This window comes from Paramormyrops kingsleyae, chromosome 20, assembly GCF_048594095.1.
Source record: "Paramormyrops kingsleyae isolate MSU_618 chromosome 20, PKINGS_0.4, whole genome shotgun sequence".
Lineage (NCBI taxonomy): Eukaryota > Metazoa > Chordata > Actinopteri > Osteoglossiformes > Mormyridae > Paramormyrops > Paramormyrops kingsleyae.
The window spans coordinates 23,125,080-23,141,122 of record NC_132816.1 but is presented as its reverse complement, the minus strand read 5'-3'; the positions used below and the strand labels follow the sequence as shown (position 1 = coordinate 23,141,122).

The 16,043-nt window shown below is 49.1% G+C and overlaps 1 protein-coding gene across 3 annotated transcripts; it reads left to right on the top strand.

Annotated features, from left to right (window-relative positions):
• The first annotated feature begins 5,577 nt into the window (after positions 1 to 5,577).
• cpn1 (carboxypeptidase N, polypeptide 1) lies at positions 5,578 to 14,591 on the top strand. Of its 3 annotated transcripts, none has more exons than XM_023796956.2 (9): positions 5,578 to 6,048; positions 6,804 to 7,000; positions 7,440 to 7,607; positions 12,050 to 12,226; positions 12,627 to 12,738; positions 12,938 to 13,077; positions 13,308 to 13,407; positions 13,758 to 13,876; positions 14,004 to 14,591. In XM_023796956.2, exons 1-9 carry the CDS (start codon positions 5,817 to 5,819, stop codon positions 14,115 to 14,117), a joined length of 1,359 nt encoding a protein of 452 aa, XP_023652724.1. In that variant the 5' UTR covers positions 5,578 to 5,816; the 3' UTR covers positions 14,118 to 14,591. The 3 variants fall into 3 exon arrangements, with proteins under 3 accessions (XP_023652724.1, XP_023652725.1, XP_023652726.1); XM_023796957.2 differs by having other exon boundaries at positions 5,580 to 6,048; positions 7,452 to 7,607; XM_023796958.2 differs by having other exon boundaries at positions 5,936 to 6,044.
• Positions 14,592 to 16,043: the final 1,452 nt, after the last annotated feature.

Sequence of the window (16,043 nt, the reverse complement as noted above, 5' to 3'; positions counted from 1 at the left end):
CAGTAAAAGTGAGTTTCGTATGTACGCCTGGCGAGACACAAAACGGCTCCTTAGGAGATGCACGTCAGTCTGCTCGCATACTGAGGGCCGTGCAGGGCTCACACACAAAACGGCTCCTTAGGAGATGCACGTCAGTCTGCTCGCATACTGAGGGCCGTGCAGGGCTCACACACAAAACGGCTCCTTAGGAGATGCACGTCAGTCTGCTCGCATACTGAGGGCCGTGCAGGGCTCACACACAAAAAACGGCTCCTTAGGAGATGCACGTCAGTCTGCTCGCATACTGAGGGCCGTGCAGGGCTCACACACAAAAAACGGCTCCTTAGGAGATGCACGTCAGTCTGCTCGCATACTGAGGGCCGTGCAGGGCTCACACACAAAACGGCTCCTTAGGAGATGCACGTCAGTCTGCTCGCATACTGAGGTCCGTGCAGGGCTCACACACAAAACGGCTCCTTCGGAGATGCACGTCAGTCTGCTCGCATACTGAGGTCCGTGCAGGGCTCACACACAAAACGGCTCCTTAGGAGATGCACGTCAGTCTGCTCGCATACTGAGGTCCGTGCAGGGCTCACACACAAAACGGCTCCTTAGGAGATGCACGTCAGTCTGCTCGCATACTGAGGGCCGTGCAGGGCTCGCACACAAAACGGCTCCTTAGGAGATGCACGTCAGTCTGCTCGCATACTGAGGGCCGTGCAGAGTGCAGACAAGGAGCAAACATGCAAACTCCCAGCATCTATATTGAAGTCAGGGTCCTTATATTCACGTTGGAATTTTATGTATGTGCTGAATTAATGCATTAAATTCCCCGTTTTTTATTACTGCTTTCAGTTGCTGTGGCATATGTTTACCTGTAAGAATTCACTAATTTATACCAAATATCATTTTTTTATATTCTATTTCATATTTGGCTTAAATAAAACACGTTCTATCCAGCCTGTCCTCTGTGTGCGGATCCAGCAACCCTGAAGTGCGTCTTTGTTGGTCGTAAGACCAGCCAGATACAAGGCAGAAACACCTGAGGTGTTTGGCAGTCGAGCTTGAGCCCAGGGTGCCGTGTCTCTCCAAGTCCAGACGATGGTCCCACAGTCAGCCCCCTTCATCCGGGAAGGAGAGGAACTGGGGGATAAGACTGCACCCCCCGCCACATGCCCACTAAATGCAGGCAGCACTAGGAAATGCACGTCGACCTGGCCAGGGACTCAGCTTCCCGTCCAAAACTGCTACAACAAACTTCTTCCAGGACGTCTGCATGACTCAGCTGATGTTCCCTGTTAGGAGGCTGAGGACGAGGCAGTAGAATGGAAAAGGCTGCAAAGATAAGATCTTGTAGAGGAGCATCTAGAGACTAAGATCTGACCAGGTCTGAGAAGCCTGCAGAGGGCCAACCACAACTGAGGGTGTGTCGTCATGGTAGCAGCGCCATCTAGTGGTCATTCCCAAGAACAGGCCCACTTACATCAATTGCAGTACAGGAACTTGAGGGATTGTAACACCCAGTCTAACTAATCTATAAATGCTTTTTCTAAATGCGTAACACGCGGGCAAAAATAACAGCTATAATGGCTTATTCAAAATATTATACACAGCAAAATAAGTGGTGTGGTGAATTTCTGGTATTTTAGGGACATCATTTTTGCTGAAAATATATGGAATAGATCATAGGCATTTTCTGCAAGTGGGTGTAAGATGAGCGAGCCAAGCAGCCAAGCATGGAGACAGACGCATTTGTAAAACAATACTAAATGAAATGCAATTACGTTATTGTTATTATTGTTATAATAATAAGTATTATTACTATTATTATTATTATTGTTATCATTATTATTATATGACATGAAGCTGAAGATGAGCAGATAAAAGTGTGAGTGTTTCAAAACGCAGCCAGTTCTGACAGCGCTGATGAACATGGCAAGAGACTATTTTGTTTCTATATGATTTCATATCTGGATAAGGAGTAGCCTACCAAATGGAAACCATGGCACAGTGCAGAACCTCCCGGCTGGTGATCTGGATAAGGAGCCGCCTACCAAATGGAAACCATGGCACAGTGCAGAACCTCCCGGCTGGTGATCTGGATAAGGAGCCGCCTACCAAATGGAAACCATGGCACAGTGCAGAACCTCCCGGCTGGTGATCTGGATAAGGAGCCGCCTACCAAATGGAAACCATGGCACAGTGCAGAACCTCCCGGCTGAGGATCTGGATAAGGAGCCGCCTACCAAATGGAAACCATGGCACAGTGCAGAACCTCCCGGCTGGTGATCTGGATAAGGAGCCGCCTACCAAATGGAAACCATGGCACAGTGCAGAACCTCCCGGCTGAGGATCTGGATAAGGAGCCGCCTACCAAATGGAAACCATGGCACAGTGCAGAACCTCCCGGCTGAGGATCTGGATAAGGAGCAGCCTACCAAATGGAAACCATGGCACAGTGCAGAAACTCCCGGCTGAGGATCTGGCCCCTTTACTGCGTTCAAGTCGTGAAACGACTGAATGTAACAGGTGTTAAAGTCGAAAGTGACACGCAAGACCAGCATATGTGTGTGTGTGTGTGTGTGCGTAGGTTAAATACTTATGTGGTCTGAGAGGACCTGCTCCTCCACCAACAAAAAGCTGGCCTCTGTCCTCTAGCACAGATTCACTCCAGCTTGTGCGCAACTTACAGAGGCGCACCCTGAGCTCTCGCTCTGAGAAGAGGCCCATCCAATCAGACTCCAAGCAGGATCACGCATGGCAGGAAATTGGCACTTGCTGCAGTACCTCATTCTGGCCACTAGTTGTGCTGGCTGGCTTCATTCCTGGGAAGTTTAGGTCACACAATCCGAAGAAGGGAGATTCACACAGACACAGATACACTCACACACACACATCCTTACACGCATACCACGGTGTCGGGACATTTTGGTCCCCAGGTCTGATCTATGCAACCCCCCTCCCCCCACACACACACACTCCCCTAATAGACCTTAACAGCAGAGGGCGTCATCACTGCATTTTTGTGCTTTAAGTAGTCGCCGTCTGCGGGATTTCTGGTGTAAATCTGCCCAATCTTGAACGTAGGTGCTGGACTCGTTCGCCAATACCACATATTTGCTTTGTTAAGCAGTAAAATGTTTCATAATCAACAAAAGGATTATAAGATTAATATCTTATTGCAGATTAGAATGACAGAATGATGCTACATCATACACTCTATTTTGGTGGGGTTCCATGGTAATTCGACAGTTAAATTCGACACTACATTGTAACTTCGTGTTACTTAGAAAACATATAATCTAAAATAAAGATGCAATTTTAGATCAGTGGTGACTGAAAAAGAGTGAAACAAAGACTCTCATTCTCCCTGTTTGCCATCAAGAATTATTCCTTTTTCTTACAAAGAATAACAGTTTGGCATTTGTCTCTTAGTTCACATGAACCTTTATTTACTATGTTTCTTATGGGGTAAATTCCCACATCATACTTTTGTCGACTCCCATAGGCTGTGTGTAAAAGGACAGTCCAAATCTGGGCCCCCATAAGGCAGTCTGTAACAGGATATTCCGTCTGTGAGCCCCCATACAGGCAGTCTGTAACAGGACATTCCGTCTGTGAGCCCCCATACACTTGGTCTGTAACAGAATATTCCATCTATGAGCCCTCATAAAGGCAGTCTGTAACATGACATTTTGACTCTGAGCCCCCATACAGGCAGTCTGTAACAGGGCACTCCATCTGTGAGCCCCCATACAGGGAGTCTGTAACAGGATACTCCAACTGTGAGCCCCCATACAGGGTGTCTGTAACAGGACATTCCATCTGTGAGCCCCCATACAGACAGTCTGTAACAGGATACTCCATCTGTGAGCCCCCATACAGGGAGTCTGTAACAGGACATTCTGTATGTGAGTCCCCATACAGGCAGCCTGTAACAGGACATTCCATCTGTGAGCCCCCATACAGGGAGTCTATAACAGGACATTCCGTCTGTGAGCCCCCATACAGGCAGTCTGTAACAGGGCACTCCGTCTGTGAGCCCCCATACAGGCAGTCTGTAACAGGGCACTCCATCTGTGAGCCCCCATACAGGCAGTCTGTAACAGGGCACTCCGTCTGTGAGCCCCCATACAGGCAGTCTGTAACAGGGCACTCCATCTGTGAGCCCCCATACAGGCAGTCTGTAACAGGGCACTCCATCTGTGAGCCCCCATACAGGGAGTCTGTAACAGGATACTCCATCTGTGAGCCCCCATACAGGGAGTCTGTAACAGGACATTCCGTCTGTGAGCCCCCCATACAGGCAGTCTGTAACAGGACATTCAGTCTGTGAGTCCCCATACACTTGGTCTGTAACAGGACACTCCGTCTGTGAGCCCCCATACAGGGAGTCTGTAACAGGACATTCCGTCTGTGAGTCCCCATACACTTGGTCTGTAACAGGACACTCCATCTGTGAGCCCCCATACAGGCAGTCTGTAACAGGGCACTCCGTCTGTGAGCCCCCATACAGGCAGTCTGTAACAGGGCACTCCATCTGTGAGCCCCCATACAGGCAGTCTGTAACAGGGCACTCCATCTGTGAGCCCCCATACAGGGAGTCTGTAACAGGATACTCCATCTGTGAGCCCCCATACAGGGAGTCTGTAACAGGACATTCCGTCTGTGAGCCCCCCATACAGGCAGTCTGTAACAGGACATTCCATCTGTGAGTCCCCATACACTTGGTCTGTAACAGGACACTCCATTTGTGAGCCCCCATACAGGCAGTCTGTAACAGGACATTCCGTCTGTGAGGCCTCATACAGGTGGCACAACATTCTGTCTGTGAGCCCCCATACAGGCAATCTGTTACAGGACAATCCAGGCCAGAATGGGGCAGGTTTATTTTACTTTAGTTAACCCCAAAGAGGAGAGTCACCGGTGAGCCAGGATCTTATGATGTATGGAAATGTGATCGATGTGGTCTGTACTTTGGCAGTGAGTAAAACCCAGGACAATGCAGTCACACAGCCCTGTAGACCTGCAGATCCCAGCTGGGGGAGGGGGGCTTATGTTACTGATCTGGGACAAAACGTGACAACACAGCGTGGAGAAGGCTCAACTGGAGAAATAAAGAGTGCCATATTTCTTGGTGTGTCGTGTCTAATTCCCCCCAGAACCATCAAAGACACCAGGACAAGCAAATGGAGAGTGACTGGCTGTGTGCCCCCCCCCCCAAAACCTCCCACTGAGGTCACCCTCCCCCCACCTTCTCAGAGGAGTTGTGTTTGCCTGAAAGTTAATGAATGAAGTAGTGTTGAAGGAGAGGAGGAGGAGCATTGGGCTGGGGGCCAGTTCAACACCTCTACCGCCCCCCCTGCCCCCAGAGCTGGCCAGGAGGCTGTAAGGCTCCTCCTTAGCTCATCTAATTTCAGATTGCAGGACAAACTAAACACTGGGGGCAGCCAGGACAGGAGAAGACCGCCGCCGATCACATCTGTCACTGTCTGCACCAGCGGGAAGACGGGGGAGAGGAGAGGGAAAACCAGGGAAGCAGAAAGAGCGGGGGGGGCAGGCGGGGGCAGGAGGGGGCCGTCTTCCTGCGCTCAGGGGGTGAGGCCAGCGTGCCGCTCCAGGGGAGGAGCCTGGGACAGGGAGAGCCAGCACTGCACTGTCGCACATTCATACGAAGGAAAGCGGGTGCACGGGCAGTGAGAGGAGCCCATTGGAAGGCCAGCTGGTCAGACAGCCAGCTGATTGGACGGACAGTCAATCGGTCAGCCACTGATTGGACACGAAGCCGATCAGGCGGCCATTGATTGGACAGGCAGCCGATCGGGGCACCTGAGAGGATGGACGGCTGGACGCTGCTGAGAGCGGCACTCCTGGTTGCCGTGTGGCTGGCCAGGGGCCAGTGGGCCCTCGAGTTCCGGCACCACCACTACGAGGAGCTGGTGCAGGTGCTGAACAGCGTGCACAACATGTGCCCCTACATCAGCCGGCTGTACAGCATCGGCCGCAGCGCCGCGGGACGCCACCTGTATGTCATCGAGTTCAGCGACAACCCCGGCATGCATGAGGCACGTAAGTCAGCCGCGCCGCACTGGGAGCACCGTGGGGGGGAGGGGGGCGAGCATTAGCCTCTGTGGCCTCTGACCTCCCGTGGTGAGAAGGCTTTGTCTGGAAGATTCCCAGGCGCTTTTGAAATAGGTGTGAAAGCTGATCTGAAACCAGACAAAACCTTTCCCAAAAAAAAAAATCACCATTCTGCCATCTTACAGGCAGCCCAGATCACAGCAGGACCAGTTAAGGGAGAAGCGCTAGAGAACAAAGCTTCAGAAATGCTGTGCTCACCGAGCGGCTCTAAGCAGCCCGTTTGGCCGGCGGGCCGCATGCAGGCAGGCAGGGGCGGCTGCTGCAGCGTGCCTCTGTTACGCGACCCGGGCGGGGGGGTGGAGAGGGGTGTTTTCCTGCAGAAATGTGCTGCTTCAGCACCATCCCGCCTTCCACGTTCCCAGCCCGACCGCGGCGTCTTTCTGAAGAAAGGCAGGATGTGAACTCGTTCCGCTTTAGAGCGAAAAGCCAAAAACAGGAAGCTCCGGTCTTAGGGCTGGGGAGGGTATGTAGTTGGCACCCCCACCGGCATGAAATAATATTTATGGTGACGAGTCCGGCCAAACAGACAGAGCTGTTTTCAAACCTGGTCATTTTGCTTGGTGTCACCACAGAGGCCAGGGGCGTCAGAATGGTTCAGGCGGTGAATTTAAATAGCAAGCGGACAGCACCCCCGACGGCTGACACCCCCTGGCCCCTGACCTCTGACCTCTGCATCCCCCCAGTGGAGCCGGAGTTCAAGTACGTGGGGAACATGCATGGCAACGAGGTGCTGGGCCGCGAGCTTCTGATCCAGCTGGCCCAGTTTCTCTGTGAGGAGTACAGAGCGGGACACCAGCGCATCACCCAGCTCATCCAGGACACGCGCATACACATCCTGCCATCCATGAACCCCGATGGCTACGAGGTGGCAGCCACCCAGGTAAATGGCTCCGCCGTGTGGCCCCTGCTGTCCCCACATCCCACATTTCTGACACAGGTGTTGGGGGTTTGGAGAAACATCTGGAGCAGTCTGGTGACACCAGCACTTCCACCATTGAAGAAGATGGATACATTCATGGAGATGAAATATCCACCTGAGAAAGAAGGACTCCAGGGATTTATCTCAGAATGTGATTTTGGTCTAGACTATCTCATACCTGGAAGGGTCCTTGTGCCCAACCCCCCCCCCCCCCCCCCCCTGCAGTGCACAGCACACCCAGGCCCTTAAGTGGGATTTAAACACTGGACCTGTATGTAGCTGAAGTGTGTTTTTTTGGAGGCCTGGATGCTACGGGTCTGAGCTGTGCTGGGGGGGGGGGGCTTCTTGTTTGGAGCGGAAGGCGTTCCAGTTACACTTTTGGATCTTTGTAAAACCACAGGTCTTTTGGCAGGGCCCCGAATTCAACGGCTACCTGACGGGCCGGGGAAACTCCAGGGATGTGGATCTGAACCGGAACTTTCCGGACCTGAATGCCCTGATGTACTACCATGAGAAAAACAACGGCAGAAACCATCACTTCCCACTGCCAGACAACTGGGAGGAGCAGGTATGGAAGCTTGGTGTAGACAGAAACCGCAGCGACAGGGAGCAGCGGCAGACAGCGGGGCTGGATGGACGGGAAATGGGAGTGCACGGCCACACGATCCTGAATGAAGGGGCCTCTTCTGGTGTGACTCATTCAGGGGACTCAGGGGCTTATGGTCCAAGGGCTGCTCATCTCTGACATATTCCCAGGAAAGACAGCCCCCCCCCCATGCAAGGTAGTGCGACTCCCCTGAAAGGCAAAGACAAACATGTTGATGTAGCACATTATCAAGCACCGAGGTCATTTGACGGCCTTTCAGATTTAGAATAGAAAATAGACAATAAAGATAAAAAACACAATTAATAAAGGCAATAGAAGAGTTACAACATGGTAAAGTAAAGCACACCTAAGCTAATCCAAGGCTGGTGAAACAGGCTAGATTTTAACCTCTTTTTAAAACTGGCAACTGTTGGGGCAGATCTGATATCCCGGGGGCATTGATTCCAGCGCTGGGTGGCATGATGACTAAATTCCATTTCACCCTGTTTCATTTCTGCTCTGCAGATGTAAGAGAATGACTATGCTTATAGCCAATAAGAATGTCAGAAATGCACTTTGGGGCCAGCCAGAGCATGTGAGTGGAGTGAAGCGATGAGAATTTACACTCATTGCTCACAGAGCGCTATTCTCCTTCGCTCACAGTCACAGTCAGTTTTCACCCCACTCAATGAAATTGCTCACCGCTTGCTCCAGAAAGAAAACAGCAGTCACAACATTCTCAGCCCAAGGACTTGAGTGAGGCTGAGTGTCTCCTTCATGGAGGAAGCTGTGATTATGTACTGCAGCTTCCGGAAAAACCCCTAAACTGTAGCCTGGCATCAAAATAACCGAGCAGCCAAATCCACATTCAAGCAGAAATTATTTATTTCAAGATGTGAGAAGGGTGACGCTTAATTTTTTTTCAAATATGCCGCTCCTCACTCACTCCCACTCCGGCCGAAATCCTACCTTTCCCGGTCCAGCTGAAATCCTACCTTTCCCGGTCCAGCTGAAATCCTACCTTTCCCGGTCCAGCTGAAATCCTGCCGCTCCCGCTCCAGCTGAAATCCTGCCGCTCCCGCTCCAGCTGAAATCCTACCTTTCCCGCTCTAGCTGAAATCCTACCTTTCCCGCTCCAACTGAAATCCTGCCGCTCCCGCTCCAGCTGGAATCCTACCTTTCCCGCTCTAGCTGAAATCCTACCTTTCCCAGTCCAGCTGAAATCCTGCCACTCCCGCTCCAGCTGGAATCTTTCCACTCCCACTACGGTCTGTTCACATGCTCTGGGGCCAACTCATTAAGTGCCTTATATACATAAAATAAAGTTGAATCTGTATCTACCTGGAAACCAGCAAAGTGATCTAAGAACCAGAGTGATGGGCTCTCGTCTCCTAGTATTTGTTAGAGTTAAAACAGCAGCATTTAGGTACTGTAATTGTAAAACAGCAAGGGACCAAGGATAGATCCCTGTGGGACTCCGTAAGTCATGGTGGTTTTCTCTGATTCATAGTTGCCAATAGTGACAAAATAATCCCTGCCTTTGGTGTCGAACCACCTAAGAACAGTTTCTGAGATTCAGTCTATCTAGAAATAACTTATGGTCAACAGTGTCAGAGGCTACACTAAGATCTAGTAAGTAGCTTCAGTTTGTATTCAAAGGAATGTCATTTAGTAACTTTAGGAAAGCAGTTTTAGTGCTATGACTTGGGTGGGGGCCAGACTGAAAGTGATCAAGGTGCCCATTTATGTTTAAGTGGTGACTGATCTGACTTCATGGACGCATCCGGATTATTCTTTTTATGCAGAAGTCTGATAACTGCAGGGAAGGTGCCAGAGAGCTCGAGAGCTGTAAACACTTTCTAAAAAGCTTATAGGCAGATAGCTTTAAATGTTGCATTACATCATGATGCCATTTTCTCTCTACAAGGTGATCTAAGTAAAGGATGAGTCAACTCTTTAGTCTGTATTTTCAATTTTGTGAAGGAAAAAAGAAGCTAACTCATTACCCATCTTAGCTGGAAGGAACTCTGTGCATCACTACGCTGGATGATTTGTTAATCTATCAACGGTGGCAGACAAACCACGGCTGTTACTGATGCTCCCGTCAATGATAACAAAGAAGGACTGTCTGGCGCTAGTCTAGACTAGCTCAGAGTTATAAATACAGAGCCTTTCTTTATGAATATCACAATGAGTCTAAAGCTTACTTTTCCTCAATTTTTGTTCTGCTTTCTTATATTCTCTCCTCTGAGTTGCATTTCTCCAAGGAAATTTTTATTTGCCTGAAATTGGTTCAATCTTACCAGGCGCTACAGTATCATAGTGATTCAGACAGTCATCCAGTGATGGTGCTGTAATACTTGCTGACCTGGATATGGCTTCCATAAGCAGAGTGCTGGTATCCTCATTTATTTACCTCTTATTGAAAGTTTAAGATGTAGAGTACATGACAGAGCTACGGCTGTGACATTCACAATAGGAATACTGAAAGCCTTAGCGGTAAGATCTGGTGCATGGCCTTGAGTGTGAAGGAGCCAGTTACAGGCTGGGTCAGGTCAAGAGTGTCCAATACCTTGAGAAAATCTGGTAACACCTACACTCTAAACTGCAGTCCTGGAGGGCTGCAGCCCAGTGTAGCTTAGTTCTTTCCCTGTTCCACCATAAATGATTCAGCTCAACAGCTATGTGGTAATTAGCACAAGGAGTGTGTGTAAAATGAGGGGAAACCCAAAAATGTGCAGGGCTCTGGTCCCCCCAGGACTGCAGTCTGACACTTATGACCTAGAGAGAGATAGAGAGAGAACCTAGATCCTGCAAAAATTACTGGAGTACATCGTCATAGCTGGGGTCTTTCCGGAGGCTGGAGTACATCGTCATAGCTGCGGTCTTTCCGGAGGCTGGAGTACACCATCACAGCTCCCTCCATGAAGGAAACACTCAGCCTTACACAAGTCCTTGGCTTGAGAATGTTGTGGCTGCTGTGTCTTGTTATTGTCTAGAATTTATACCATGTCATCTTTTCTGCCGTCACAACAATGGACGCTGGGCAGAGGGTATGCGGGCTGTTCAGTATGAGGGTATCCCACTAATTCAGTTCGTACTGGGTGTGACTCAGGTTCTGTTGGTTCTTGCTGCTGTTAGATGTGATGAGATGCTGCATTCCTCAGGTTCTGTCTGTCTTTATGATCAGACCGCTCAATGTGTGCCTATTACAGTTCAGTATGAGGTGCCAAGAGCTCCTGATGGCTCATGAAGACGAAGTAAGAAGCGTGCATGTAGAGGCTTGTGAAGGGAATAACGGAAATATATTCCGAAAGAATTTTCACTCCAGTTGTTTGGTGTTGGCCTTCTGATCATACTCGATCACTGCTTCCCCAGAATAACTTAGAACTGTCAATGAAGTTTAATGCCCATTGAGGGCAAGTTTTGCTAAGCCATGTGTTCAGACTGAGTGAACGAGTAAACAGATTACATCTCCATACTGGGAATGGCCCACAAATAAAAACTGGTATGAGTAATTTGTTGGGAACTTTAAAAAGTTAAAGTCCCTTTTTAAAAACTTGCCCACGATCAGCGTACTGGGGACTGCAAGGTTCTCACTCTCCATTTGACCGCTGAGACATTATGTCAATGTTAGATCAGTTAGGTATCTCATTTTTACCCATCTTAGGCCTTTCTGGTAATTTTTAATGTCAACTGGAGACACTTCATTGAGAAACTTTAGCAGTTCAGTTTGCCAGGTGTAGAGCTTGAGGGTGATTAGCGAAGGTTGTTAGCCTGCTGGTAAATGAGTTTGTGTCTGTGGCTGGACGTACCTTAACACAGGGCTAGCCACTCTCGTTTGCCAGTCCGGTGTAGACCAGTCACGACAATTCAGTTGTTCAATTTTCTTTGGGTTAGGGGTTGGGGTTAGGGTTAGGGTTAGGGTTAGCCCAGCTAATTCCACTGACTGAAGCTCCTGTTTAACTCAGTCTGATTTTGGACACTGATCCGATACCCACTATCGGTATTAGGCCGATACCAGAAAACAAAATGGGGGAGAACAAGCTATCAGCATAAGGGGGCTGGACCAATCCACTTTTTTGTGAAATATGGAGGAGAAAGAGAGAGAGAGAGAGAGAGAACCTAGTTCCTGCAAAAACTAGTTCCTCCATTAATTCCAAGAAGCCCAGGAGAGAGCAGACGTGGGGGTTTCCAGAAACTCAATTCTCTGTAGATGTTTGTGATAGTCTTGGCAGTATGGGGTGTCATGGACAAAGACGTGACAAGACAGAAGGTCCTTTTTGTTGCAAGGGGGAGTTAAACGTGTACATTTGTAGTTTCGTACTTAACGCAAGCTGTGGCGGGAGGCTTTAGCACTTTTAGCCTAGAATCAGCCGCTCTCTGAACCCTCCTCTCACTGCAAAGGAATGTGCTGCTTCCAGGTCGAACAGGAAACCTTGGCTGTCATCAAGTGGATGCAGAACTATAACTTCGTCCTGTCAGCCAATCTGCACGGAGGGGCAGTCGTGGCAAACTACCCCTTCGACAAGTCCAGAGAACCTCGAATACGGGGCAAGACCACATACTCCGCCACACCAGATGATAACCTCTTCAAAAAGGTAACAACCAAAGCCCACCCCTTTCTCAAGGATAGCTTAAATGAGGGCGCACCTCTAGGTCCAATCAGATCAAATCTTACATGAGGGCACAGCTATGTTCAATCACATCAAATCTTACATGAGGGTGCAGCTCTAGGTCCAATCAGATCAAATCTTACATGAGGGCATAGCTCTTGGTCCAATCAGACCTAACCTTACATGAGGGCAGACCTCTCTGGCCAATCAAGCCAAACTTCCCCCTGTGTTGCTAAGGTTGCACTTGAATGTGGTATGCACATTATTATATATCAGCCAGCAATTCAACAGATGTCAGACTTTGAACCTACATCTGTTCCTCAGGTAGCCATGATCCCCCCCTCCCCCATTTAATGCCATTCTTGTGTGCAATGCTTATTTTCAGCTGGCAAAGACATACTCCTACGCCCACAGCTGGATGCACAGGGGCTGGAATTGCGGGGATTACTTTGAGGAGGGCATCACCAACGGGGCTGGTTGGTACTCCCTCTCGAAAGGTACCGCTGCCTGCTTCTCTGGCTCTTCTCTCTACCATCACCGTTAAATGATCTATATGTCATTATGCAGCTTCTCCCATTGTAGACCTACTTATTTCTGCTGCTGCTAAGTTTGCATGGAGACTTTCCTGAGCCAGAAGCTCAGTGTTAATATCCAGCTGGTTCTGGTCCATGTGCTAATAGAGCTCCACCTCTCCAGGCATGCAGGACTTTAACTATCTGTATACCAACTGCTTCGAGATCACGCTGGAACTTAGCTGTGACAAGTTCCCTCCTGCCTCGGCCCTGCAGCGCGAGTGGCTGGGAAACCGGGAGGCCCTGGTGTCCTACGTGGAGCAGGTAAGCGGCTCTCTGTTCTGTCCCAGCACAGCGGCAGTGACACTGTACCAGTAACCGCTCAGAAACACAAAAGCACATGCAGGTGCTGCTGTGGCATATTTGAGCCAAAGATGTTGCACTTTCATCGCTCACTAGACCCGATCCTACTAGATTCTCTGGACTTGGAGCTGACCAGCTATAGCCTGGGTCTAAGCCTTGAGCGTTTATCTAATGCTGTCTGCTGGGTGCAGGTCCACCACGGCATCAAAGGCATGGTCTACGATGAAAACAACAACCCCATCGGTGGAGCCGTGATCTCTGTGTCGGGCATAAACCACGACATCACCAGCGGTGAGTAGGTAGGCCAGGGAGGATGCATAGTCCATCCAATATCAGCTTCTAGAGAACTGTTTGGCGAAGCCTACAGTGTAGCACCTCAGACCTACCGACAGCAGGCAGGAGCTGGCAAAACACACCTTCGCTTCCAAGTCCAGGTGCACCAGCACACAAACTGTCCTTAGTCAATACATTTTTCACCAAACCATCCTGTACACCTGACAAGGCCTCCGTCCATCATCTGTGGCTGGCAGTGAGGGCAGCTGGAGCCCCAGTAACCTCTGCATGATCAGGCTGGAAGCAGTGCTGCTGGAAGCAGTGGTTCTGGAAGTAGTGGTGCCGACAGTTCCCCTCCTGTCCTGCAGGTGTCAGTGGAGACTACTTCAGGCTGCTGCTACCTGGAACCTACACAGTCAAAGCATCTGCTCCACGGTACCAGCCCTCCACGAATGTGGTGACTGTTGGCCCAGCTGAGGCCGTACAGGTGAGAGAACCTCATTCCACCTCCAAAGCATGTGGAGCTTCTGCTGTTCTAGCCCTGTGTGTGAATGAGAAGCTGCTCTGTACGTAAACAGCCGCCCTGCTCCACCTGCCCTCCCCACCCTCCATAGCTGCACTTCTACCTGAAAGTTGCTGCAAAGGAATCAAATCCCAACAAAAAGCATCCTGGCGAGCGGAACCCCCTGTCGGCAAAGCCACTGCCCGCTTTGCTGGGACCCAGGTGAATGCCACGGTGCCCAGTGCAGCACATGGAGTCCACGTGGTCCCAGCGCTCCGCACGCCTGAGGAGAACCGACCTTCTGTACCAAGAAGCCGACCTTCTGTATGGTGCCACGGCGAGCTGGTATCAGAACCTTTGCATTTATTCATATCCAGTAAGATAAGGCCTGTCTCTCTCAGTCTGTGTTTATGTGCTGAACCTGATCCGTATACATTAACAGCAAAAGACACATCGGGACAAAACAATCTCATAGTAATCTATGGTATACTGATTTTTTTTAAAGAAAAATTTCATTATGAGGTAAATAGACACAGGAAACTTCTCATAGCTGAATAAGCATTGATTTACAGCCTGCTACCATCTGAATGGGACATTTTGTGTTTTATTCTTCAAAAATAAAAAGGGGTGATATCAGACCTGTTTCAGTGAGGCCCTTATAATGTAAGAATGTAATTAAACATTAAAGTAATCATGTCAAGTTTGTGAAATGCAGTTTCTCAAAGTAAATATGAAGAGTGCTGCATGTTTAATACACCGCTTACCTTTCCACAGAATAAGCCCAGTGAGTCTGGGGCCTTTGTTTGTGTTTGTAATGTGAGCAGCTGTCTGGCACGGTTACGCTGACGTAAAGGTTACATGACGTTTCCAGCAATAGAATTTAAGTGATGTTTAAAAGACCAGCAGATGGAGGGACTGAGGATCCGTCCAAGTCTCACAGAGCCAGAGGGAGAGACATGAATCCACACACACGGAGACAGACCTCTGAAAATTAGGGACAATCTGATGTCAAGGCATGACCATCATAACATTTTAATTAACGAGCTTATATTTAGACAATTTGAACAAATCCAATCTAATTAACAAAAACTGATTTTTGAAATTGCTTCGTCCTTTTGCAGAGAGGCTGAAACGGTGAGACCATCACTGCCATTGTCTGGTTGTACTGGATACCAGGGACACACAAAGTTTTTTCAGGTGTCTGTAAACAACCGAGTACATTGTTAGTGAGAGAAACCTAAGTTTGACCTGAAACATGAGTGTTTGCTGCAAAAAAAAAAAAAAAACATACAGTTGTCCTGACTAAACACTAGGGGGCGCTATTTGTATAAAGAAAATACATCTAGTCAGTACAGTAAAGGCCACTGAAAGGGATGTTCAGCCTATGCCAAGGAAGGCTTTAAATTAACTTGGCCAAAGTCCTACTTCCTTTAGCGTAGCTGTTCTTTCCACCACCTACCCATAAGCAGATACAAACAGTGACAGATCTGACAAACAGGAAGACGGAAATGCCCCGAAGTGGCTGTGACCAAGAATGGTGAGCTTGCGCTGCCAGGATGCACTGCCCTCCAAGCCGTGCCTCTTTCGCGGCTTTAATGGGAATCTCTGCTCCCTGTCCTTTGGATTTAGCATAATTTACAGATTACGTACTGGGGCTGTCACTGGACACTGGAAGCTTTGCTTTCCCCTCTTCTGGGGCTGTCACTGGACACTGGAAGCTTTGCTTTCCCCTCTTCTGAAACTGCCAGAAAAAAATACTTTTGCCGATTTAATCACTGAGCTAATAATGATCTGTGCTAATTCAATCCCTCACCAAATCTCTGCAAATGTGATGGTATCTGTGTTAGTGCATGTTATGCGTGGCTTGGCCTGCTGTAGCACATTTGCGCAATGTTAAGGTGGCTTGGGGGGGGGGGGTCAGCTGACCCACTCCACACTATGCTTTAATTCTGTGTTCTACAACCTTCCTCCTGTATGCAATCATGACTCCAGAAGCTTCTCTGTGGGCTCAGAATCTGCTAAGTCCCATTCATGGTTGATTCAGGCCTGCACTTTTCCTTTCAAATGGAAAACAATGATGCATCTTGCTAAACAAAAGAGCAGAACAAAGCAGTGAGTCTGTATGCACCATGGTCACATTCAGAGCCCCGTC

What these genes read in the sequence shown, in the direction of transcription:
- cpn1 (XM_023796956.2), top strand. Translation starts at nt 5,817, where the DNA reads ATGGACGGCTGGACGCTGCTGAGAGCGGCACTCCTGGTTGCCGTGTGG. An exon ending in ACGAGGTGGCAGCCACCCAG is followed by an intron (nt 7,001 to 7,439) that starts GTAAATGGCTCC and finishes GTAAAACCACAG; the next exon opens with GTCTTTTGGCAGGGCCCCGA. An exon ending in CAGACAACTGGGAGGAGCAG is followed by an intron (nt 7,608 to 12,049) that starts GTATGGAAGCTT and finishes TGCTGCTTCCAG; the next exon opens with GTCGAACAGGAAACCTTGGC.